Source organism: Cnephaeus nilssonii, assembly GCF_951640355.1.
Source record: "Cnephaeus nilssonii genome assembly, chromosome: 9".
NCBI lineage: Eukaryota > Metazoa > Chordata > Mammalia > Chiroptera > Vespertilionidae > Cnephaeus > Cnephaeus nilssonii.
This window is the reverse complement of record NC_137080.1, coordinates 30,841,615-30,866,805: the sequence shown is the minus strand read 5'-3', so window position 1 is coordinate 30,866,805 and position 25,191 is coordinate 30,841,615. Positions and strand designations below refer to the sequence as shown.

Sequence of the window (25,191 nt, the reverse complement as noted above, 5' to 3'; positions counted from 1 at the left end):
AAAGGGCTCTGTAAGGGATATGTAAATGATTATTTCAATGATCTTTGAAGAGCTTTTCTGCAATTAACTCTCTGTGCTGGTTATTTCCTAGGTATATCAAGGAGTGAAGAAAGATGGCTTCTTACAGCCTCATTTTTTGGCAGAACAGGATATAGTTATCATTACCTATGATGTCCTTCGTTCAGAGCTAAATTATGTAGATATCCCACACAGCAATAGTGAGGATGGGCGTCGCTTACGGAACCAGAAGCGCTATATGGCCATTCCAAGCCCCCTGGTAGCTGTGGAATGGTGGAGGATCTGCCTTGATGAAGCTCAGATGGTTGAATGTCCTGCTGTAAAAGTGAGAGTTTCTGCAGATTTTTTGAGAGCTGAGGAAGAGATGGGGATGGGGGAAGGGCTTGGAGAAGGTGTCCATAGAAAATTTAATAATTTAAATATAATTAACCACAGTGTTGATATTAGCCAGAAGTTTGCTGTTAAATACTCTTACTTTTGCTTTTCTCTTATGCTATAAACTGCATAACCCTTAGGAATTTTTCAGTACTCTGAATCATTGCTCTGTGTGCAGTGCCCAGGTATATTTGAATAAGATGGCAGTTTATGTGTGATGAAGATAAAAGTAAACTGTATTTAGGGACTTTTGTAAGCATTTCTGCTAAGTGGAAAGCTTATCATATAGACTCTGATAGCTTTGCACCAAAGTTGACTTTGGTAGTTTTTTATCAGAGAGACAAGATAGTAATGGAAATGCTACTTTAGAAGATAGAATTTTGATTCATCCTTTGTCACATGTCTTTATTCTGTCTTTGGCCAACCTGTAACCTGTCCTGAATTTTTGAATCACATCTCTTAGTACAGTGATTCACTGAAGGATGGGGTGAGGATGTATCAGTCATTCAGAGAGCCTTTTCACTCTACATATAATTGAACTAACCTTCTTTTTGCGGGGGCTGGGACGGGACACGTGGCATCCTGCTATTGAGAACCACTACATTGTAAGTTGGCCCTTTGAATAGGACAGTCAACATGGAGTATGGTAATTGCTAAATAGAAGCAAGTGCCTCTGGCCCAAAGTGTAGATTTCCATGGACTGTTTTCATGAGTAAACATTCCTGACTTCTGCATTTTTCCTGTGGTTATTTTTTCTTTTCTTTTTTATTCCATATTTTTCTCTCATCAGGCTGCAGAAATGGCTCAGCGCTTGAGTGGGATTAATCGCTGGTGCATCAGTGGCACTCCAGTACAGAGAGGACTGGAGGGTAATATATGGTTTTCTCACATACTGCATATATTTGAAAAGCTTAATTTTTGAAGAGAAAGTATTGTTATATTTAACCTTTGCTGAAATCCTTACTTAAGTGATTATATATGTATTTATATTTGACTCCTGTAGTTACAAGCATTTATCTTTTTAAATGGAATTGGGTGAATTTTGATTGTAGACATGAGGACAGATATATAGTGAGTAGTCCCATTGTCCTAAGTTGAACAGTCATTGTGCATGCCTACACAGTGGAAATATAGGTCCAAATTGAACTCAGAGTTCCAAAGTAGTAGGTAGAAAGCAGAATGAACCTGACGAGAGAGAGAGAGAGAGAGAGAGAGAGAGAGAGAGAGAGAGAGAGAACAATCATTTTAATTGGCTGTATCTATAAAAATAGGACCATAATTTTTATTGCCTGAATTCACATAGTGGGACTATAATTTTACTAATTGTAAAAGTAATAAAATATTAATAGCTGTATAATATACCATATGGTTATGCCATTATCCCTTCAGACGTTCCCCTTCTTGGACATTTAACTTGTGTATAGTTCCCCCCTCCCCCCACTCCCGCCACCACCACACACACAGTATAACTCATGCTTCTGCTACATACTCATTTATGTAACTTAGTTTTTCCAAAGAACAGATATTGCATTTTTAAAACTTTTATTCAAGTTGTGAATATTTAAAACTAAAAGTTTAAAGTTGTTTTACATAAGAATTCCCTAAAAAGTTGTCATTAAAATGTAGTTAAATTGTAAAATATAAATATTCTCGGCAAATATTCATCATCAAAACTTATCTTTCTGAAAATTCAAGTTATTGTATATTGTTTGTTTTCATCAGGATAACTGTCACTCTGCTAAAATAAAAATATCAACATCCATTATTGTGACCTAAAAACAGTCTGCTTTCTGATCATTGTTTTTAGGAAGAAAAACATTGTCTAGGGAGATTTTATAAGTACATACTTAAATATTTGTATAATTTTAGTAAGTTACATTAAAGTACATATTTATAGAATAATATCAGGATAACTAAAAGGCCAGATTTAGTGGTCTGCGCTTACATTGGAAACTGCCCAAATTGTAGCTATTTAGGTGTTACTAAGATCTCATTCAGCTCAAAAGTTAGCTGAGAGGTACTGAAAAAAGAAAAAGACTCTCAGAGTTACTTTTTTTCTGATTTTACTGTTAAAAGAATATGAGCAAAAATTTCTGTTTTCTGGGTATGTTACTTTGGATATGTGAGATGTTGGCAGATGTTTTGAGCGCTTGTCACCATTCAGCAAATTCTTGAGTAATGTTTTTGAAAACAGCTTCATTAAGTAGTAAATGACATATAATAAAGCTGTAAATATTTAACATGTAAAATTTGGAAATTTTAAATATACGTATATACCCATGAATTTATTTTCACAATCAAGATAATCACACCCAAAAGTTTCTTCCTGCCCAACTTATCTAAAAAAGCTTTCCAAAACTTTCTGGAATTTTAGGTTTTTTTCCTATTTGCGTCCTCTCTGATGTATTTAACACTCTCATTCTTGTGGTGTCTATTCTTTTTATAGTTGTTACAGTGGGAGTATTAGCCTGCCATGATTTACTATGTTGTATTTGAACGTGGAAGTCTCATTTGTTCTGTTTGAGGTTTTTTTGTATGTTAGACCAGTATTTTTCAACCTTTGCTTCATTGACATTTTGGGCCCGATAATTCTTTTTCATTGGCAGCTGTCCTCTGCATTTAAGGATATTTATCTTCTACCCACTAGCTGCTGGTAGTACTCCTGCAGTTGTGACACCCACAATTTGGGCAGTTTCTAACAACTGCAATGAAGAAATACAGAAGCAGTTTTTCTCAGTGTTTTCTGTTCTTTTTGTCTTTTCAGATCTTTTTGGGCTAGTGGTCTTTCTTGGTGTCGAACCTTTCTGTGTCAAGCATTGGTGGGTTCGGCTTCTCTACCACCCTTACTGCAGGAAGAATCCTCAGCCCCTCTACAGCTTTATTGCCAAGATTCTGTGGAGGTCTGCAAAGAAAGATGTGATTGACCAAGTCAGTACAATTAGTTTTTATTAATTAAGGGTATTAAAAGGAAAAAAAAGAGATGGAATGGACAGTTAAATTTCCAGGTGAAATTTTTTTTTTTTTTCTCTCTCTCTACAGATTCAGATACCTCCTCAGACAGAAGAAACCCACTGGCTCCACTTTTCTCCAGTGGAAAGACATTTCTATCACCGTCAGCATGAGGTGTGCTGCCAGGATGCCGTAGTCAAACTCAGGAAGATTTCTGACTGGGCTCTGAAGCTCAGCAGCCTGGACCGAAGGACTGTCACCTCCATCCTGTACCCACTGCTGAGGCTCCGGCAGGCCTGCTGCCACCCACAGGCCGTTCGCGGAGAGTTCCTGCCACTCCAAAAAAGGTTTGATTATCAGTTTCCTTCCACTCCAACTAAGAATCTATATATATAAAAGCCAGAGCGACCGTTCGACCGGTAGCTATGAGGCGCACTGACCACCAGGGGCAGAAACTCAACACACAGGCATGGAAACATGGAACAGACTGATGAATCTCAGAGGGAGGAGGGGAGGGGAGAGAGATTAACCAAAGATCTCATATGCATACTAGAGGCCTGGTGCACGTATTCATGCACCAGTGGGGTCCCTCCACCTGACTTGCAGGGATAGGGCCAAAACTGGCTCTCCGGCATCCCCCAAGGGGTCCTGGATTGCAAGAGGACGCAGGCCGAGGGATCCCACCGGTGCACGAATCCATGCACTGCACCTCTAGTCTGTATAGTCTCTCTCTCTCTCTCTCTCTCTCTCTCTCTCTCTCTCTATATATATATATATATATATATATATATATATATATATATGCCTAAACAACTTAATGATCGAACGACCAGTCCACTGGTCGCTGTGACATGCATTGACCACCAGTGGGCAAACGCTCAATGCATTGACCACCAGTGGGCAAACGCTCAATGCCGGAGCTGCCCCCTCGTGGTCAGTGCACTCCCACAGTGGGAGCGCCGCTCAGCTGACCAACGGGCACCAGACACAGGGCTCATGGCTGGCAAGCGCCACTGCAGCGGCGCAAACCTCTCCCAATTGAGACTGATTGGGCGTGAGCCTGTGGCAGGCACAGTGGGGCCGGGATGAACAGGAGCAGCGGGCGGCATTAGACTGCTGGTTTTGGCTGATCCCCACAGGCCATGCCAAGGGACCTCTAGTATAGTAATAATACACAATATTTAAGCAATTAGCTTTCTAACCCACAGCTTCACGTCCTTGTCACTGAGTTGTCAATTATTTTAGCAGGGTGATCATTTTGTTTAGTATGAAACATTATTTGTGGAAGAGAACCACATCTTCAAATTATTTTTATGATTTTTAACATCTCTTTTCAAATTAGGACTCTTGTGGAGAGTTTTGTTGTTTCTTTGCTTCACTCCAGATATAAAAGGCATTTGTTTTTATATTTTTTTAGTTTATAGGGTTGGTACTATCTCTAGTTTCAGGCATCTTCTGTGGGTCTTCGAATGTATCCCCATGGATAAGTGGGGACAACTGTAATTAAGTTAAAAGTGATAGCGATAAAAGTGGAGGTGAAGAGAAAGATGCTGAAGATCCCACAAAGACTGTAAGGGTCTGATGATCTCATGCGATATAATACTCTCGCCTAGGATTTTCTTTCAAGTTCTAAGCAGTCTAACTCTTCTTGTAGCACCATGACAATGGAAGAGCTTCTGACATCACTGCAGAAGAAATGTGGAACTGAATGTGAAGAAGCACATCGGCAATTAGTTTGTGCTCTCAATGGCTTAGCAGGCATCCACATCATTAAAGGTAGAAGGTGATTGCTTTGTTATCTCTCACTCTTCTTCATGATAACTTTTCTGTCTGTCAGAACTCAAGTGTTATCTTTTTGCAACTTGAATGAATCATTGAGTGTTCTTTTCAATAACTACTTCAATCTATTATTGCATTTGTAATACAACAAGAGATTATATAGTTTTGTAGCCTTTATAATAAATTGTAGTGACGCTTAGGGGCTTTCTAGTAGTAAGGAGGAAAGTACTGATATAAACATAGCCTTTTTAAAGTTACTTTTAAAACCTCCTCTAATAACTTTGGTTTAGAAAATTTTATTTCATTCTCCCCAAAACTAAATAAAATATAGTCCTTAAAGTCATTTAACTATTTCATAATGGTGAAATAATATATAGTTTTAAGCACTTAAAAAATTTAAGAAAATTTTTATTTCCAGATTCTTCACAAAATCTGTGAAGTTAACTCATTATTATAGTTTTAGAGCTGGAAAGATATTTAGAGTTGGAAAGGCATTTCATTATAAATTTCAGTTCCTTCAACCTTCCCATCCCACAAAGATTACCAATCCATTAGTCTACTTGGGTACATAGTCATGGAGAAAATTTATCATTATTCTTTTTTACCTTATAAAACTTTAAAGAAATCAGTTGCCCAGAAAAACTTCAGCCTCTCTAAATGGAGTAGCCACTCCATAATGACAGGCCACTCCATTTAGAGAGGCTGAAGTTTTTCTGGGCAACTGATTTCTTTAAAGTTTTATAAGGTAAAAGAGAATAATGATAAATTTTCTCCAGCATAACAGAACCAGAACAGAAAGTGTCTCTTATAATCATCTGTTTCCTTGCCAACACAGTATAGCTAATATCATGTGCCTTGAAGTATTGTTCTTAATGTGCAGTGTGAAAGCACATTGAAAACTTTATACAAACATAAGTAAGGAATGATGTTACTGATTATGGTAATATGAAGTGACCTTAAATTTTTACCACTTTTCAACCTGCTCACAGTGCAAATTTTATTAATAACTAGTAATAGGAGAAAAGGGCATATTATTACATACACTTGATAAACTAAGTATAACACATGTGCCTTTGTGAGCAAATCTTCCCTTTGGACATTCCCCAGGAAATATGCAATTTAGCTAGCAAGTTTGGATTTGCTCTAATAATTCTTAATAATCACCCTCATCATCATTGCCATCTCAGTTGCTAAGTGTGCCTGTGATTATGTAGCACTCCAGGCTTCAGTCTAAAATCTAAAATGATAGGTGCTTTATAATCCAAAGTGAACATCTAAGTAAGGAAACTTTTTAATAGAAATTTTTTTTCTAATTAAACTTTTGATTATTTTGACTTAGAAATAATCAGGCAAAAGTTGGAAAATTATTTTTCATATTTAATGCCAGTTTCTTACAGCCCCAAATTAATGGAATGGAATAATTATGACTATCACAGATGAAAAATATGTGTGCTTAGTCTTTAAAATACATGATAATATGCTATTTAAATATTTTGGTCATCCTGGCCAGTATGGCTCAGTTGGTTGGAGCATCATCCCATACACCAAAAGATAGTGGGTTCTATTCTCTGTCAGGTTGCATGACCAACTTGCAAGTTCAGTCTCTGGTCAGGGTGTATGCAGGAGACAGCGATCAATGTTTCTCTCTCACATCAATATTTATCTCTATCTCTCTTTCTATATCTCTCTCCCCCCTTCCTCTAAAATCAGTAAAAATAAGTTAAATTAAATAAAATATTTGGGTCATTAAATTCAGCATCATATCTGAGGAATGGTCATATTTCTACAACCATTTTATATTATACATAACACTTTCATGTATATATTTCATTTTTTCTTCATAATTAGCCAAGATTAAGATATTTTCATCCCTATTTTATATGAGAAAACTGGAATTCAGAAGGTTTAGTTTTTCTCTTAAGATTGTACCTAATAAGTAGCAGAGAATTTGCCCTATATCTTTGAATTTCAAATCGAATATTTAATGTTTTTATTATATTACTTCTATTTCTTTATCAAATAGATGTTTATAAACCTCAGTATTATGCTATCTATAGTAGGTTGAAACTCACCATCAAAATTTCTAAAATGGAGTAATATATTACTTGTAGGTTGTCACAGTAATAAAAATAACATTCAGATTTCTCTAAATTCTAAAACTGCATTTTTTATTTTATTCTACACTAGAGGCCCGGTGCACAAAATTCATGCAGGGGGGGAGGGAAGGGGTGTGTCCCTCAGCTCAGCCTGCACCCTCTCCAATCTGGGACCCCTCGAGGGATGTCCGGCTGCCCCTTTAGTCCCGATCCCGGTAGGATCAGGCCTAAATGGCAGTCGGACATCCCTCTCACAATCCAGGACTGCTGGCTCCCAACTGCTCGCCTGCCTGCCTTCTTGATTGCCCCTAACCGCTTCTGCCTGCCAGCCTGATCACCACCTAACCACTCCCCTGCCAGTCTGATTGATGCCTAACTGCTCCCCTGCCAGCCTGATTGCCCCTAACTGCCCTCCCCTGCTGGCCTGGTCACCCTAGCTGCCCTCCCCTACAGGCATGGTCACCCCTAACTGCTCTCCCCTGCAGGCCTGGTCCCCCCTAACTGCTCTCCCCTGCAGGCCTGGGTCCCCCCCAACTGCCCCTCCCTGCAGGCCTGGTTGCCCCCAACTTCCCTCCTCTGCCGGTTTGGTCACCCCTAACTGCCCTCCCCTGCAGGCCTGGTCCGTCCCAACTGCCATCCCCTGCTGGCCATCTTGTGGCGACCATCTTGTGTCCACATGGGGGCAGCCATCTTGTGTGTTGGAGTGATGGTCAATTTTGCATATTACTCTTTTATTAGATAGGATTGTTATTACAGAACTTGAGATAGTGAATTTCTTTACTTATCCTATTTTTTAGTCTCCTTTTCAGATTTATTGTCTTCCTTTCCTTACTGTGAGGTTTGGACATTGGGAAAAGGTATTTTCATCTGGTTATTTCCAAAAACTAACCCTCTGGCAGGATCAGAATATAGTTGATTCCTGTGTGGCAAATACCATGCTATGGCATAAGAGGAGTACATCACTGCTCTCATCAGATAGTTTCCACTGCATTCCCATTGTAGTTCCTAGTCTTCCATGGATTGAAAGTATTGCTGATTGTTAAGAGAAAATCCTATCAGAAAGTCCATTAGTAAAGGATATGTCCAGTCTTAATTGTAATTATAAACTTACTGGGATGGATTTACTGCTTTTAGCTTCCATTGCTTAACTTCACAGTACTATGTTAAACAATACACATTATTTAAAATAATATTATATATTCAACTTAATTTAAATCTTCCAATATAGAGACCAGACAATGGAGATATAAAATTTATTTCAAACTCCACGGGGATTATGATATGCAATGCATATTCTAAGTCTTCACTGATTACGGTATTAAAAACATGGTATTCTAATTTTGTACCATGTGTTTTCTGCACATATTTTTTGGAGAAAATTAGGTTGCCAATATCAACTGCAAGAAACTTTATTTACTTGGAAATGTTACTGCCATCAAGTGGCAAGGAGTGGGTATTTCCAAACTTGACTTAAAATTGTATAACTTATTGAATATGCATATTTTTGTGTCTTCCCGAGAAAGCGTCTTTTTTTAATAAGCATAAAAAATAGATATTATAGCCCTGGCTGGTTATGCTCAAGGGTTAGAGTGGACCAAAGGGTCTCAGGTTTGATTCTCAGTCATGGGTAAATATGTAGGTTGCAGGTTCGATCCCCAGCCCTGGGCAGGGTGCATGTGGGAGGCAAGCAATCACTGTGTCTCTCACATCGATGTTTCTCTCTCTCTCCTCCTCCTCCTCCTCCCGCCCTTTCACTCTCTGAAAAATCAATAGGGGAAAAAATATCCTCTAGTGTGGATTTTAAAAAACAAACAAAAAATAGATATAGTAAATAGTTCAAATTCAACTGCTTACATTATAAGTTAGTCATTACACTTCCTTTAAAAGCTATAGTAATTATGAAAGGAGAATTGACTAGTGAATAATTCTCTACAAATGATAGTGTAAATGCTAATAGAATCTATATGTCTTTTGCAAAGCTTCACAAGAGTCTTCAAAACTAAAAAAAGGTCTCCTTGTGTTACTGTAATGAGTATTGCTCCTACATTACAACGTGATTTCATTATTATGAAAATAATCTTTGTTACCAAAGTGAATAAAAATTGGCTGACTGTAAAGTAGTATGAAAATGTATCTTTAGAAAATTCAGGTAACTGGTAGAACTCCATATAAAGCAATGGTATAATGTTTTGCACAACAGTGTGACTAGTTAATGCCACTGAACTGCACACTTAAAAGTGATTGAAATGGTAAATTTTATGTTATGTATAGTCTACAATAAAAATATATATTTATAGTTATATATAATTAGCATTAACAAAAAAGAAAAAGAACCAACAACAAAATGTACAAATTTGAGAGAGAGAAGAAAAGAGAGAGAGAAAGAGTAAACTCAGGCTCTGAACAAAATCCTAAATTTATGAGGTTAATAAAACTTAATTGAATTTTAAAAAAGCAAGTGTATGTGATGATCATAAAGTAAAAGCTTTTTTTCCCCTCAATAACCTAAAACTAGAACATCTCTATGCCATTTTTTGTATTTCATGATTTTTGCCACTTTTAGATTTTTATTTTAATTATATTTATAAATTACCAGTTTAAAGTTTTTTCCTAGGCAGCAAATGAAATAGGTTTCATTATTAATGCCATTAAAAATGTTTCATCTCTCCTTTCATTGAGGTATTATCAAACTTTTTCTGAAAGAACCAGAACATGAATAGTTTAGGCTTTGTAAGCCATAGATCTGTTGCAATTGCTCAGCTCTCGTGTTATAGTGCAAAAGCAGCTGTGAACAAATGAGCATGACTGAGATTCAATAAAACTTTATGCATGGACCCTGAAATTTAATTTCACATAATTTTTTTAAAATATGTTTTTAATTGATTTTTAGGGAGAGGAGAGCAGGGAGGGATAGAGAGATAAAAACAGATGAGATATAACTATTTGAAAATGTAAAACCATTCTTAGCTCATGGTTCCTATAAAAATACAGGTCAGGTATGACCCATGGGCCATAGTTTGCCAACCTGTACTTTTAATACTTTTAAAATTACTTTATTTGAATGAGCTGCTAATGAACAATATAAAACAGTATAGATCTCAGAGTGATGGTGATTTGTGTAGACAGAAATGGAAAGAAGAATCTCTTAAGTTTTTGAAATGTAGTTTTTAATTGCAAATTATTTTGGCCACCAAGAAGAACAATACTTATCAAGAAGAGTATATTATTTTTCTGAGAAATATGTGTTGATTGGTCATAGCATTTTGAATATTTTTTAAAATACCTATAATCACCCCAAAGTTGTCCTAATTTCAAACATCATAATGACTACTAAATGGTACTCTCTAACTTCAGTGAGAGGAAAATCATTTGTCTAAATTAGTTGTTAATCCAGTTTGTTTTTCAGTATAGTTTTAAAACATTATAAGTACATTTGACTGGTTTTCTATTCTGTGAAATTAACACACAAAAAAAGACTGTATTACTTATGAAGCCATGTTGCAAAGACCCATCATCAGCTTTTTTACTGGGGCAATCATGGCTAACACCCACTCAAATTCCTTTTTAAAAAAAATAGTGAGTTTTAATGACTAAGTTATGTTTTTACATACATTTTTAAATATAGATATCATATTGAGAGCTAAATATGACTCTTACGCTTTAAATACGTTTTAATGCTTCAGGTGAGTATGAATTGGCAGCAGAACTGTACAGAGAGGTGTTGCGTTCATCTGAGGAACACAAAGGAAAACTCAAAACTGATTCACTCCAAGTAAGTAAAACTAAGTAGTTTCAAATCAATATTTTATCTGTTTTTTTACAAAATAATTTTTCTGAATATTTAAGATGATGAAGGGTAACAAGTGGACTTTGTCATAATCTTTGGGGAATTAAGCTTGGGATTCAGTTATATCAGTAAATACCCAAGATGATTTGCATATACAGTTCTCCCTCAGTGTCCTCAGGGAATTAGTTCCAGGATACACACACACACACACACACACACACACACACACGCACACACGCACACACGCACACCAATTATACCAAAACCTGCAGATGCTCGAGTCCCTTTTATGTAATGGCATAGTTTTGCATATCACCTGTATTTACATGTAGGCTACAGTGCGATGTGCCTCCACATCACTTCATTTGTGTGGGTTCAGCATAGTACTCGGTGTGGTGTGTGGCAAATTCAAGTTTTAGCATTTTAGCATTTTAGAATTTTCTGGGATTGTTTTTTCTGAATATTTTTTATCCATGTTTGGTTGCATGTGCAAATTTGAAACCTGCAGATATGGAGGGCTGACTGTACATGCAAGTTTGAGAATCACTACCGTTCCATATATTCAGGATGATATTGGCACAAGACTGACTAGCTAAATCTAACCTACATTAGAAAAACAGCTTGAATTATTTGTACCTCAAAGAATGAGGTCAGTTTTATCACTTTTGCATGTGAACATCAACATATTTCTTTACGTGGTTTTCAACAAAAGTAAAGAAAATGAGTTAAACTCAGAAATGGAACTAAGTAATAATAAAATCTATCCAATGATCTTCTAATTTAAATTTTGGAGGTCTTTTAGGGAGATTTAGATATTTGAATTATAACATTTAAGTATAAATCTCTTCCTATTCTTGGTTCTGTCCAGTGGATTTATATAGGCAAGGCTCTCTAGAAAATGGTGAGTAAGAACCACTTTTATTAACCTTGGTAAGTTTAGGCTTGAGTCCCTGCTGAGATCCTTTATCATTCACAATCGAGACTCTGGGACCTACATTTTCACATGTGCTTGAGCCAGTAGTAGGAAGTGTGTTTGGGGGCAAGAGAAGAAGAGGGAAAATTAAATACAAGTCTGCTTATATTCTGCATGGATAAGGAGTGCCTAAGGCAGGCCCTGGACCTTAAGCAAATGTGTTTGCCTCTTGGGAGAAGGAGGAAATGCAAAGGTATCATTCTCCCAAATAAAGGAAACAAAAGTACAAGAGTGGACAAGACAGATAAGTCCAGATGCCTAAGTTAAAGAGTAAGCAACCAGCCTGGTTCTTCCTTTTGGGCATAACAACCCACCTAGTGGTGAAGCATGGCCCACTGAATATTCTGCTCTGTTCAGCACTCTGTTCCCTTGGGATAAAAGGTGTAAGGGATGGAGAGAGGCAAGTATTTCTCCCAACCCATTCCACCACCTCGTGCAGAACGCACCGGAAGTCCTCTTCCACAAGCACACATAGACCAGAGGAGCCAAGTTTCCACCGCTTTGTTTCTCTGGTGTTGACACATTTGTTGTTATTAAATCTGATAGTGTTTCTGACTGTATTACCTATGAAGCCATGTTGAAAAGACCTAAATCAGTTGAGGTTACTCTTCAAAGGTCAGTTCTACAAATACCTGTACCATGGCTCAGAATTATGAGAATCTGCAGCCAAACAGAGTAACATTTGTAGTCTCAAATCGCTGGCACCAAATCAAACCTTACCAAAAAAACACTCTCCTGATCCTTTAACCCTTACCTGTCTTTCCAAATTAAGAAATAGAAATTACTTTCACTTTATTTTTTCTCATAGCCCTTGACTCCCAGGGTCTCTAGCCAGTTGCAGACTCAATGTCACAGTGAGAAGTCTGGCTTATATTAAATACAGTAGAGTTTTCCTATACCATCTTCACCTCCAGCTCTCCTCCTATTCAGCCCTTAAGTTCAACAGGTCCAGGTCATAGGCCTGTTTTCTTATGTATTTCATTATCCCTATTTGTATCATAATGTAATTGCTAGGCTCATCCAGACTCATTTCCCAGAAGAAGAATCAAGTCTATGCAGTCTGTCTTTAATTTATTTGGCATACTCATTGTTCCCCTTATAGGCAAATGCATATATAATAGGAAAAAATACACCTATATTATATATTCTGCTAAATACATAGACGTATTTCATAAGACTAGATTTTTAATTGAAGAAAATTTTTGACATTGTAAATTAAGACCTTTGCCATAAAACTGACTTCAGTTTTCTCTGACAAAGTCGGTACTAAAATCAGTGATATGTTTATGTGGTGTTAGTGCTCTGCATGTCATATGAACAGTAGGTTCTCCCCCTAGAGTTTTCTGCATTGGCTGTCATAATTACTGCCTTTTGTGTGTTTGTAGAGACTTCATGCAACTCATAATTTGATGGAATTGTTGGCAGACAAGCACCCAGGGATACCTCCTACCTTGCGAGATGGCAGACTTGAGGAAGAGGTAATTATCATTTTTCATTCTTTCTGTTAAAGAATATTTTCTTCAGACTTTATGCTCCACCTAATTCATATTTCTTAGGGCATACAGCATTTAAATAAAGGTAATTGTGTTTTCCTGCTGCTTTTACATTTCTAACTTTGCTATGATGATTTTGGATGGCAGAGAAAGACAATACTCCATAGTATTTTAGTTCTCTGCTGATCTGCTTGCAGCTATAGGGCAACCACTTGTCGTAGACATGGTTGTTGATAGTCAAAGCACAAAATGTAAATAAACAACAAATTTAAAAAGACCTTGTTGATCTCATGACAGATCTGCAAAAAACGTAGTTAGTAATAATAGTAAGTTGTATACTTTCGCTACCCTTCTGTTTATTATTTATGACAGTAAATTCACATTTCAGTGGTATTTCTTATAGAAGTTCCCTCTGCAGTGAGTATTGACTCTCTGGAAAGAGTGATATTATAAGTTAATTCACTATGAATTGTTAATAAGTTTATTATGCTAATTTGCCCATGGATTTTTGCCTTCTAAAAGGTCAAAGAAAGATGGCAAAGCTTAAATCTAAAGAGTAGTAGATGTGTTTGAAATGAATTGAACCTATCAGCAGAGCCTGTATTTGAATCAACGAGATACAAAATGAAATTGTATAAGTATGTACAACCCTTTCTTAATGTTAGATGGCAGTCTACATGTTAGAAATTTTCCAGTGAAATTTCATTCCCATTGCAGGCATCTAATCTTTGCATATATAACCAGTTACTCTGTTTAACTGCCTTTAGTCACAGGCAACTCTGGGAGATAGTCCAGTTTATTAGCTTTAATGACCAACTAATTATAGCCAATGAATTTTAATAGAAATTAATTGGAAGTTTGTGAGAGGAAATGGAAAAATGCACCATGAGAAGGAGGGTTAATTTCCATGTATTAATCACTTTTGCCTAACTCGCATAGCATGTGAAGGCAGAGTATTTCAAAACTGGACACGATCTAAGAAATAAGTCATCTACTTCAACCTCCTCCTTTTCTAAATGAAGTAATGGGAGCCTAGAGCGGCAATGCCTTGTCCAGAGAGGTGTATCTATTCAGTCAAACCTCACAAAATTGACTTTTTTTAAGTAAATAGTGGTCTAGTTTTATCTGGTTTATAAGAATCAATTTTTTCAGTATTTCTATTGCTTGCAAATTATGTGATTCTCCTTAAGTTGAAAGGGAAAGAGTTTTTAGACCCTTGTTGCATTTATCTGCGAGGACTGCCATAACAAAATACCACAGACTGTGAGGGTTAAACAACAGAAATTTATTTCTCACAGTTCTGGAGTCTGGTAGCCTAAGATCTGTCAGCAGCATTGGTTTCTCCGGAGGACTCCCCTTGGCTGGTACATGGATGCCCTCTCGCTGTGTCCCTACCTGGCCTTTCCTTTGTTTGCTTCCCTGTTTTCTCTTTTCTTTTAAAGAGACCGGTCATATTGGGCTAGGGCTTCCTCCTTATGGTCTTATTTAACCACATTTACACATTTAATCACCGCCTTTAAAGGCCCCATCTCCAAATGTGGTCACATTGGGGGTTAGGGCTTCACCATATGTACTTTGGGGGAGCACAAGTCAATCTATAACACCCGTGTTAGTGCATATTCTCAAGTATTATTTCTCAGCTAAAGGAATTCCAAGAAATTAAACAATCAGATAAGAGATTCTGAAAGGTATCCTTGTTTTGCCTCATAATTTTAAATATTACTATTTTTCTCCCTTTTTTTTTAATTAAAAAGTTGGTAAACTTTTGGGAGCAAACTTTTGGGATTTCTTGAATTTTGTGACTTAACAGGTAAAGGTGTTCTCTTGAATATATATCTCAGGAATTTCTGTCATAGCTTTTATGTTCTCTATAGTGTACTTGTAGAGTTTTATGCTTAAATTGAGTTAAGTACCTTTAAATATCTATATATATAAAAGCCTAAGCGACCGTTATGACCAAATGACCAGGACAACCAGACAACCAGCTGATAGCTATGACTTGCACTGACCCAGATCTTGCTGCAGGGGCCCTGACAGCCCCAAATCTGGTTCACTCGCACCCCGGACCCAGACAGGAGGGAGAAGGGAGCCCGATTCCTTGCAGAATTGGCCATTGGTTAGCTTGCTGCTGGGGCCAACCTCCTGTGGTCCCTCCCCGCAGCCAGCCACACACCCCTCATCAGCCCCAATGGAGGGAGGGGCAGCTGGCCAACCTCCGTGGTCCCTCCCCCCGGCCATCCAACCTCCTGCGGTCCCTCCCCCTAGCAGGCCAGACCCCTCATTTGACCCCAGTCATCGGCCAGTCCGAGGGACCCCACCCATGCACAAATTCGGGCCTCTAATATAAGATAACCACATTGTTCTTGAAACACCATATTCAGTTATTTTCTAGACCTGGAGTGAAAGTTTATACTGTTTGCTGTTTTAACACAGGCCAGACAGCTGAGGGAGCATTATATGAGCAAGTGTAACACTGAGGTTGCTGAAGCACAACAAGCTTTGCTGCCTGTGCAGCAGACCATACGTGAGCTCCAAAGAAAGGTATGTCTCCAGAATGACTTTCTTATGTGTGTCTTGACATAGCATTTTGGCTTTTGTTTTGGTGTGGGGAGACACTTGAACTTATATAGTCATGTTGGAATTCTAAGTCCCTAATATGGTGCCTGTGCACAATTAAAGTGTATTTGCTGTTAGCAATGTTTATTAATTGAATGAATACATGCATAGATGAATCACCTATTTTAAAGTTATTCTTTTTTATTTCTTTTAAGCTATAGTGGGTTTCTTTTACCTTGGGTATATTTAACAAGTTGTTTTTTAAAGAAGATAAAGACTTTCATAATCTTCTTTTACTCTTAGATGTGTGTTGCCAAAATTTTTTCTTTTACGATGTCAGAACTTTAGAACCACAGGTATTTTTCTTATTAATGCAAGCCATTTGTCATTTCTAAAATTTCCCTCTTATGAAATCGGTAGCAATGTCTAAAGAGGAGGCTACACAAAATACACTTTTTTTAATATTTACCAGTTATTCCACATTTTATTCTTCCTAATTTCATTAATTATTTAATATTCAGGCATATAATTTTGTTAGTTGTCATAGACTATTGAGTAGAATCTAGTTCAATTGGTTGAGTATTAGCATAATGTCTTTATATTAAGAAAGAAACCTGTTACCTTTTCAAATATATGGAGGAAGTACTGAATTTTCATTTTTGTAAAGTATTTTTTAGCACAACTTTATTATACAAGTCTGCACAAGAAGTTCTCATTCATCTAGACTAGTCAGGAAACAGGTGTTCTCTTTAATTATATTATGGAAAAGTTGTACTCACCCATTGTGTATAAAAAATGTATACTTGACTCACCACTATTATAATTCCCTTTAGAGTAGCATTTATTGCTACCTTTGAATTTTTCATAGCACCTTTCCAAGGGATAGAAATATAGTGAGTACTATAGCAATATTAATTGATCAGCTGTTGTCTTTTTTTACAGATTCATTCTAATTCTCCTTGGTGGCTGAATGTGATCCATAGAGCAGTGGAATTCTCTATTGATGAGGAGCTTGTCCAACGAGTGCGAAATGAAATAACCAGCAACTACAAGCAACAAACTAGCAAGCTTTCTATGTCAGAGAAGTAAGAAAATATTAAAAAATAGAATAACTGTATGAGTAAAAGTCATATCATTTGTTATTAAGAGATCCAGTTAAATATAGGAACAGCTGGATTTTATATTGTTGAGTACACTTCAAACCAAAATATTAGGTGTAAGTCTAAAAGAGAAACCCTTTTTTCTATGTATTAGTCACTTAAAAATACTCTTTTTACTACTTTTTTTAATCTGCTTAAAGTATTTATTTTTATCTTTGTTGGACAAAGTTTTGAAATAGACTGTTTTAGAGAATTTTGTCTTTAGTAAGACATTCATACTTCCCTATGTAATTCATTCCCTATATTCTAAGCATCCTAGTGCCACAGTGGCAGGTTTTATATTATAGAGTTACCTGTTCTTTCTTCCCCATCTTTCTTCTCATCAACACTATTTTTCTGGGTCTTTATAGGTAAATTGGATTATTGCTCTAGATATAGAAATGGTGAATAATTGTTCCTTAAGAACAAATGTACTCTTTTTCAAAAGTACCCTTGGTGGTCTGACTCAAATGAATATCTGTCTGATGTGGGAAATTTAAGTGTTGTGGCAAGACTGTTGATTCTATGTGGGTAGAACAGAGAGAGAATCTTATTGCTTCTCAGATCACATCCCAGCAGAAAATTAGCCTTAGATTAATGTTGGTTTTCAGTGAAAAGTTCATCATAAGAATATAGGGGTTTTTTAAGGATATGATCTAATTCCTACCTTCTGAAGTTTAGTTTAATAAGAACATAATACTCATAAATAATTTGAGAAATATGACTGTATAAAAACTGAACATAACAAAGTACTAGAATGAGTGGTATTTTTAATAAACTCCATTGACAGAAAGAAATCGATTAGTGTTTTGAAATGTTGGAGAAGCTTCAGGAACAAGAGTGAGCTATTGTGAATAATTTGAAGGGAAGGGCATATGGCATTTTAGGAAGGAGAAGAACATACTCTTAATTTAAAAAGCAAACAAATTGTGTTTGTAGTTCCCATTTTCTAATTTCTTATTATTTTAGGCTTTCTTTTTCCTTTCATAAATCCATATACACACATCCATACTTTTCTTAGTTTGTTTCATCCATAGTTTATCAGAATAGTTAAAGAGCATTGTTTGGATTTAACTTCTAACTGCTACATAATAACTTTGAAACTTAAGTTAAATTAATTTGTTAAGCTTTCTCAATAACGTGAACATAGTACCTATCGAGATTACATAGGAGTCATGCTTGGCAAAATGCCTAATACAGGGGTCCTCAAACTTTTTAAACAGGGGGCCAGTTCACTGTCCCTCAGACCGTTGGAGGGCCGGACTATAGTTTAAAAAAAAACTATGAACAAATTCCTATGCACACTGCACATATCTTATTTTGAAGTAAAAAATCAAAACGGCAAAAACACCTGCATGTGGCCCGCGGGCCGTAGTTTGAGGACGCCTGGCCTAATATATCATAAATTCTGAAAATACACACACACATGCATATATAAAGTCTTATAACAAGTAATATATCTTTTGGCTAATTTTCTTTCTCCCCAATGTTCTGTGTTTATCTTTCATCCTGCTGTCACCTCTCCACATAGAGCTAGAATGTATGTACTCATTCAGCAATAAAAAGAAAGAATGGCAATCATGATCTTTCAAAGTCATCTAAGACAGACATAGAAGATTTTGAGTACTGTTTTTTAGTTCCTGAGATAAGGAACTATCAGACTTTTGAAGTAGATAATCCAATGTTATTATTCTGTGCCTAATAGATACCAATAGAATACGCTCCTAAGGTAAACTCTCTAAAGTGTGACTAGGTAAAATGTTGCAATTTCTCTTGTTTAGCAACCATTTTCTGAATTTGAAGAAATTGACCTTCTATTTATTTCTTTGTGTTGTGTTTGGTGCTGGTGATGGAAAATTAGGTTCCGTGATTGCAGAGGTCTTCAGTTCTTACTAACAACACAAATGGAAGAACTAAATAAATTCCAGAAGCTAGTAAGAGAGGCTGTTAAAAACTTGGAGGGACCTCCATCTCGAAATGTTATTGAGTCTGCAACAATCTGCCACCTCCGACCAATTAGACTTCCTCTCAACTGGTAGGTATAAGGAGAAAGCATTGGATCATTCCTTTAGGCCAAATTTCTTCTTCTTTTGTTTGTTTGCTTGCTTTAATCCTTACCTCAAAATTAATTGATTTTTAGAGAGAGTAGAAGGGAGGGGGGAGAGAGAGAGAAACATCAAAGTGCGAGAGACACGTTGATTGGTGGCCTCCCGCACATACCCTGACCAGGGCCGGGGATTGAGCCTTTGTGTGCCTTGACCTTAATCAAATGGGATCCTTTGGTCCTCGGGCCAGTGCTCTATCCACTGATCCACTGATCCAAACCAGCTAGAGCGGGCTAGATTTCTTCTAAGAGAAGAAATAATGGTTTATATAATAGAAGTTTTTTTCATTTGAATTCAGACAGAAGTAGAGATATGCATATCATTAATCTAAATTAAAAAAAAACACTAAAGGATCACATACTAAAAATCTTTTTTTCCCCTTAAAACGGCATATTTGTTGAAAAGAAAAAGTGAAGTACAAAATACTTAGCCTTTCGTAGAATTACCTGATTGCTGGTTGTGTTTGTGAATATTTTACTGACAGTTTCTTCTTTTCCAGCTGTGTCTTTTGTAAGGCTGATGAATTGTTCACAGAGTATGAATCAAAGCTATTTTCTCACACGTAAGTTCTCTGATTATTTCCCATCAGGAAAATGAGACTTGATGTTTTAAATTAGAAGACTATATTTTCTGTATAGTAATCTTTCTTATATATTTTTTCTCCTGCAATTCAATAAACTTTGGCATTTGATTATTTAGCATACTCTGTTTCACCTATGCAGAAGTTTACCCCCAAATGCTCATGTCATATAGTAATTGAGAGATAGTTTAGGGGAGTAACAGACTCTGGAGTCCAACAGATTTCAACTCAAATCCCTGCCCACTGTTGTGGGCAGATTACTTCTCTAAGTCTAAGTATCCTCATTTATGAAATTCATATAATAATAGCACTACTTCACTGAGTTGTGTGGGGGTTTTTTTATATTAACTGGAGGCCCGGTGCACGAAATTCATGCACGGGGGGTAGAGGTGGGGGTGGTGTGTCCCTCAGCCCAGCCTGCACCCTCTCCAATATGGGACATCCTTCTCACAATCCAGGACTGCTGGCTCCCAACTGCTCACCTGCCTGCCTTCCTGATTGCCCCTAACCGCTTCTGCCTGCCAGCCTGATCACCCCCTAACCACTCCCCTGACAGCCTGATTGCCCCTAACTGCCCTCCCTTGCAGGCCTGGTCACCCCTAACTGCCCTCTCCTGCAGGCCTGATCCCCGTCAACTGCCCTCCCTTGCAGGCCTGGTTCCTCCCAGCTGCTCTCCCCTGCAGGCCCAGTCACCCCCAACTTCCCTTCTCTGCCAGCTTGGTCACCCCTAACTGCCCTCCCCTGCAGGCTTGATCGCCCGCAACTGCCCTCCCTTGCAGGCCTGGTCCCTCCCAACTGCCCTCCCCTGCTGGCCATCTTGTGTCCACATGGGAGCAGGATCTTTGACCACATCTTGTGTGTTGGAGTGATGGTCAATTTGCATATTATTCTTTTATTAGATAGGATAATTGAAACTTTGTAGCTTGAGTGGAGCCAAGCCTCCTGTTCACTCCGTGGCCACAGCCATTTTTGTTGGGATTTATTTATCTTCTATAATTGAAACTTTGTAGCTTTAAGCAGAGGCCAAGGCAGGCTAGAGCTGGGGAAGCTAGGCTTCCTCCATCGCTGGGGGCAACTCAAGCCTCCTGCTCTCTCCAGCTCTGTGGCTGCCGCCATTTTTGTTGGGATTTATTTATCTTCTATAATTGAAACTTTGTAGCCTTGAGTGGAGGCCTGGGCCCATCAGGGTGTGTGTGCAGAAAGCTTGGCTTCCTCCATTGCTGGGGAAACCCAAGCCTCCTGCTCACTCCATGGATGCAGCCATTTTTATTGGGATTTATTTATCGTCTATAATTGAAACTTTATAGCCTTGAGTGGAGGCCTAGGCCAGCCAGGGTGTGCGGAAAGCTTGGCTTCCTCCATTGCCGGAGAAACCCAAGCCTCCTGCTCGCTCCATGGCTGTAGCCATCTTGGTTGGGTTAATTTTCATACTCGCTCCTGATTGTCTGGTGGGCATGGCTTGTGGGTGTAGCAGAGTGATGGTTGATTTGCATATTACTCTTTTATTAGATAGGATAGGAAAATGCACATAATTGCTTAGCAGAGTGTTTGATGCATGGTTAGTGTCCTATATAATGTTAGCTCTCATTATTAATATACTTTCTCCAACACAGATTTGAAATCTTCATCCTGTGTAAAGAATTAAGTTACGTAGTAAGTGCAATAGCCATAGTATTAGCAAAATTATTTCTCTTACAAAAATGGAAATTGACAAAAGTCTAAGTTCTGATTGCCTCAAAAGAGAGTGATTGACAGTGTACTTTTAGAATATCTTATGGTGTTTTTTTTGGGGGGGTGGGGGGGTTGTATGGTTGATGATAGTAGTTTGTTTTTTATATTGTTTTAATTCTCAGAGTAAGATTTCAGCCTGGAATTCATAGTCATTTATTATGCCAGATGGTTCTCAAATAACATCAAATTTATGATGCCTCAAGCATTTTGAGTTACTGTGATTTTTTTCCCCCAATTACTTGCAAGCATGATCTTGTAGACGTGACATTAAAAATTGTTGAAATTTTCATTACTGACCTTGTTTCCCATACTGGCTCTGCCAATGTGAATTTACAGTGCTTTTTACCCACTGAACAGTTATTTTGTTCTCATATGTCTTCAGAGTCAAAGGCCAGACTGCAATATTTGAGGAGATGATAGAAGATGAAGAAGGACTGGTGGATGATCGAGCACCTACCACCAACCGAGGTCTATGGGCAATAAGTGAGACAGAGCGATCTATGAAAGCTCTACTATCATTTGCAAAATCACATAGATTTGTTGAATTCATTGATGAAGGAAGTACTTCAATGGATCTCTTTGAAGCGTGGAAAAAGGAATATAAGGTCTGGTATTTTAAAACTTCTTCCAATATTAAAAGTTCTCCATTACATTAATTTTAATTACTCCTTTTCTCTTTTTCTCTTTAGTTTTTAAAAATCTGCTTAGAGACTTAGGTATTATAATATATTTTTCCCTAAAATGTAATGATTGTAATGATGAAAAATAAAAATAATAATACTGAATAATTAAGGAACTTCTATTTATTAAGTTACTAAAAGAATATCGTTATTAAAATAAAAATATATGAAACATTTTATTTAGCTGTGAAAATGATTATTCTTCTGTTCTTAGCTTGATCTTATACAGCTATGCTGTGAAATTAGAGTAGGGATTTTTTTCATTTTTTATTTTGTTTTGCTCTGTGAGTAAAACCAACCATCAACAACCTTGAATGAAGATTGGAGAACATAGTAAATATTTCTCAATAGATGAGACTGGAAACCATTGCTATTTATAATGCACAAAGTGACCCTTCATATTAATACTTTAGTAATTTCCTCATGTTGTAACTCTGACCTTGAGATGAGATTCTAGAATTCATTAATTTTAAATTTGTCATTGTATTTGGATTTGTTAATCCATTATCCTACTTTGTAGGTGAGGTGGGTAAGGCCATGAAAGAAGTGTTTTATTTATAATTTCATGTAACATCTTTTTTTAATCTAAAGTTCTTGCCTTTTAAAGCAGGATAAAAGTATCCAGAAAAAGAAGGCATGCTATCTGTCCATTATATCAGTTCATATATTTAATAAATTGGGAAAGTTATTTTTAGAGTATAGAAATCATTGGCTCATAATCACTTTTTTTCTTTCACATTAGTATTTTAATGTACAAGCACATTAACATAGTTAATTACAGCAAGCCATGGAAAAAGATAGTACTGTGTTATGTCTTTCATACAAGATAGTTACTTGTTAAGTCTTTCATACAAGTCCACTTAGCTCTACATTCTTCCTTTGGGTTCTGTTTGGCCACTTGCTCTATGTCAGAGGAAGGCTTATCCTATAATTCTCTCAAAATTTTGTACCTTTTTTCTCTATAGCATTGCAGACTAAACCCTCTTACAGCAATGTAAATGAATGAGCTACTGCTACACACATCAATCAGGATCTACCTCAAAGTGTAATGTTAGTGAAGAAAGCATATCAAAAGTTTGATAATGGTTGATGTCACTTCTATAAATATCAGAAACATAAATATCCATGTTATTAACCCTTTGCACTCGCTTGCTTTTTTCTCGATTCCTTTATTCTAATGCTAACCATGTCGAGTCACACTCGACATCCGAGTGCAAAAGGTTAAGGATGTGGAGATTAGTATATGTCAATGAAAAGTATGGAATAATAAGTCCAACTCAGAATAATGGTTACCCCATGGGAGTGGGGTGGGATTTGAAAGAAAAATATGTGAGGAAAGAGTGAGATGGTTAAGAAGGAACACAAAGGCTTTCTCAGAATTTGGTATTGTTCTCTTTCGTAGTTGGATAATAGAACTCACTTGTGTATTTTCGTGTTCTCGTTTTCATATATACATATTTTAAATGTGAAATATTTTATAGTAAAATATTTCTTTAAAAAATAAAGTAAAGATTCCACCAGCCTAGTATTAAGCTATACAGATCTTTGGTTCTACCAAGGAATCTTTGGCTATTCTCCTAAGAATCTAGAGAAGCAATACTCTGCAGTGTCCTATGGAGATTTCCAGTCATACTTTCTCTTCCTAAAAAGAATTGCTTGTACCTTAGACACTTAATGAAAATTTCACTGTCATAAGACCTCATTGAAGACTTGACCAAGGCACATCTTGGTGGTTTTAACCAATTTTAATTATGTGCTTTATCAACGTCTTTGTCTTTTCTGTTTCTCCAGTTGCTTCATGAGTACTGGATGGCTCTGAGGAATCGTGTATCTGCTGTTGATGAACTGGCAATGGCTACAGAACGTCTAAGAATTCGTCATCCTAGGGAGCCAAAGCCCAATCCACCTGTTCTTCACATCATTGAACCACATGAGGTAATTTGCAAGTAAACCATAGAAAAGAGCACAGCAAATAGCACAAAAACCCAAGATTCATAGAGGAGAGAAAGTCAGGGCAATGATCTCTACAATAAGTATGTGTTTAATTTTTTCTCTTAGTTTGATCCATATGAAGTTATTTCATTATGTAGGTCAGAAATGGTCAAAGATGAGCAATTTCATATCTAATACTTGCTTAAAGTTCACCATTTTGGTTCATTTGTTTCTCTCCAGATTGCAGATCCACCTATTTTTTTGAACACCTTCTATGTGACACAGCCTAAAGATACTCTTGGTCAGTTTTCACACATGTGTCCTATTTATTACGTCAGCTTTTTCAGAACTAGAAAAGTCTTCCCTAAGAACAACCAATAACGTCTTTTGCAGTATTTTCCTTTGCTAATGATGAACACATATTGACAACTTATCTGCTAAGAAATCTCTTTTTGTATCTCATGATTAAAAAATTACTTCACCAACCTTTTCTATATTAAAAATATTATTTTCTTTATAATTTACTTGTATTCCTTGTGTGTGCTAAATCTTTTAAATCTTTTTTTTTCTATAAAGCTTAGAGACTGTAACTCAGAAAAATTGGTAATATTCATTATACACTATCTTAACTTTTTTTTCAGTGATATATCCATTTATTTTTCTTTTACAAATAAAAAAAATTTCTATCTCATTCATGATTGAACACATGTTTTGCTTTAAAATTAATAGTCACAATTGAAGAAACAATTGATTATCTAATCAAGTGGCTAAGCTATTGAATCATAAGGCCTCAACAAATGTTGCATCCTACTGTTCTCATTGGATAATAAGACCTTCTATTTTGATTATTCCTGGTAAATAGCAAATTTGTTTTTCCAGTGGTTTCCATTTGCCAAACAGTCATGACAGATGGTTAGCATGGTAGCTACTGCTTTCAGGAGATTCTATCAGATGAATCTTCATTTCCAGTGCAAAGCTATTGGCAACCTTTTAGGAGA

General features: G+C 36.8%; 1 protein-coding gene across 8 annotated transcripts in view; it reads left to right on the top strand.

Annotated features, from left to right (window-relative positions):
• SHPRH (SNF2 histone linker PHD RING helicase) overlaps nucleotides 1-25,191 on the top strand; it is a 71,900-nt gene that overhangs the window by 21,782 nt on the left and 24,927 nt on the right. For all 8 annotated transcript variants that reach the window (XR_013813929.1, XM_079779954.1, XM_079779956.1 and 5 more), the window contains 13 exons: nucleotides 92-343; nucleotides 1,184-1,262; nucleotides 3,158-3,321; nucleotides 3,433-3,689; nucleotides 4,997-5,118; nucleotides 10,901-10,989; nucleotides 13,363-13,455; nucleotides 15,904-16,011; nucleotides 16,969-17,111; nucleotides 19,027-19,200; nucleotides 19,770-19,832; nucleotides 21,964-22,186; nucleotides 24,053-24,196. Coding sequence is in view for 7 of the 8 variants with exons in the window: in XM_079779954.1 (XP_079636080.1) it covers nucleotides 92-343; nucleotides 1,184-1,262; nucleotides 3,158-3,321; nucleotides 3,433-3,689; nucleotides 4,997-5,118; nucleotides 10,901-10,989; nucleotides 13,363-13,455; nucleotides 15,904-16,011; nucleotides 16,969-17,111; nucleotides 19,027-19,200; nucleotides 19,770-19,832; nucleotides 21,964-22,186; nucleotides 24,053-24,196 (1,911 nt within the window). In the remaining variant the exon portion in view is untranslated. The remainder of the gene's footprint in view (nucleotides 1-91; nucleotides 344-1,183; nucleotides 1,263-3,157; nucleotides 3,322-3,432; nucleotides 3,690-4,996; nucleotides 5,119-10,900; nucleotides 10,990-13,362; nucleotides 13,456-15,903; nucleotides 16,012-16,968; nucleotides 17,112-19,026; nucleotides 19,201-19,769; nucleotides 19,833-21,963; nucleotides 22,187-24,052; nucleotides 24,197-25,191) is intronic.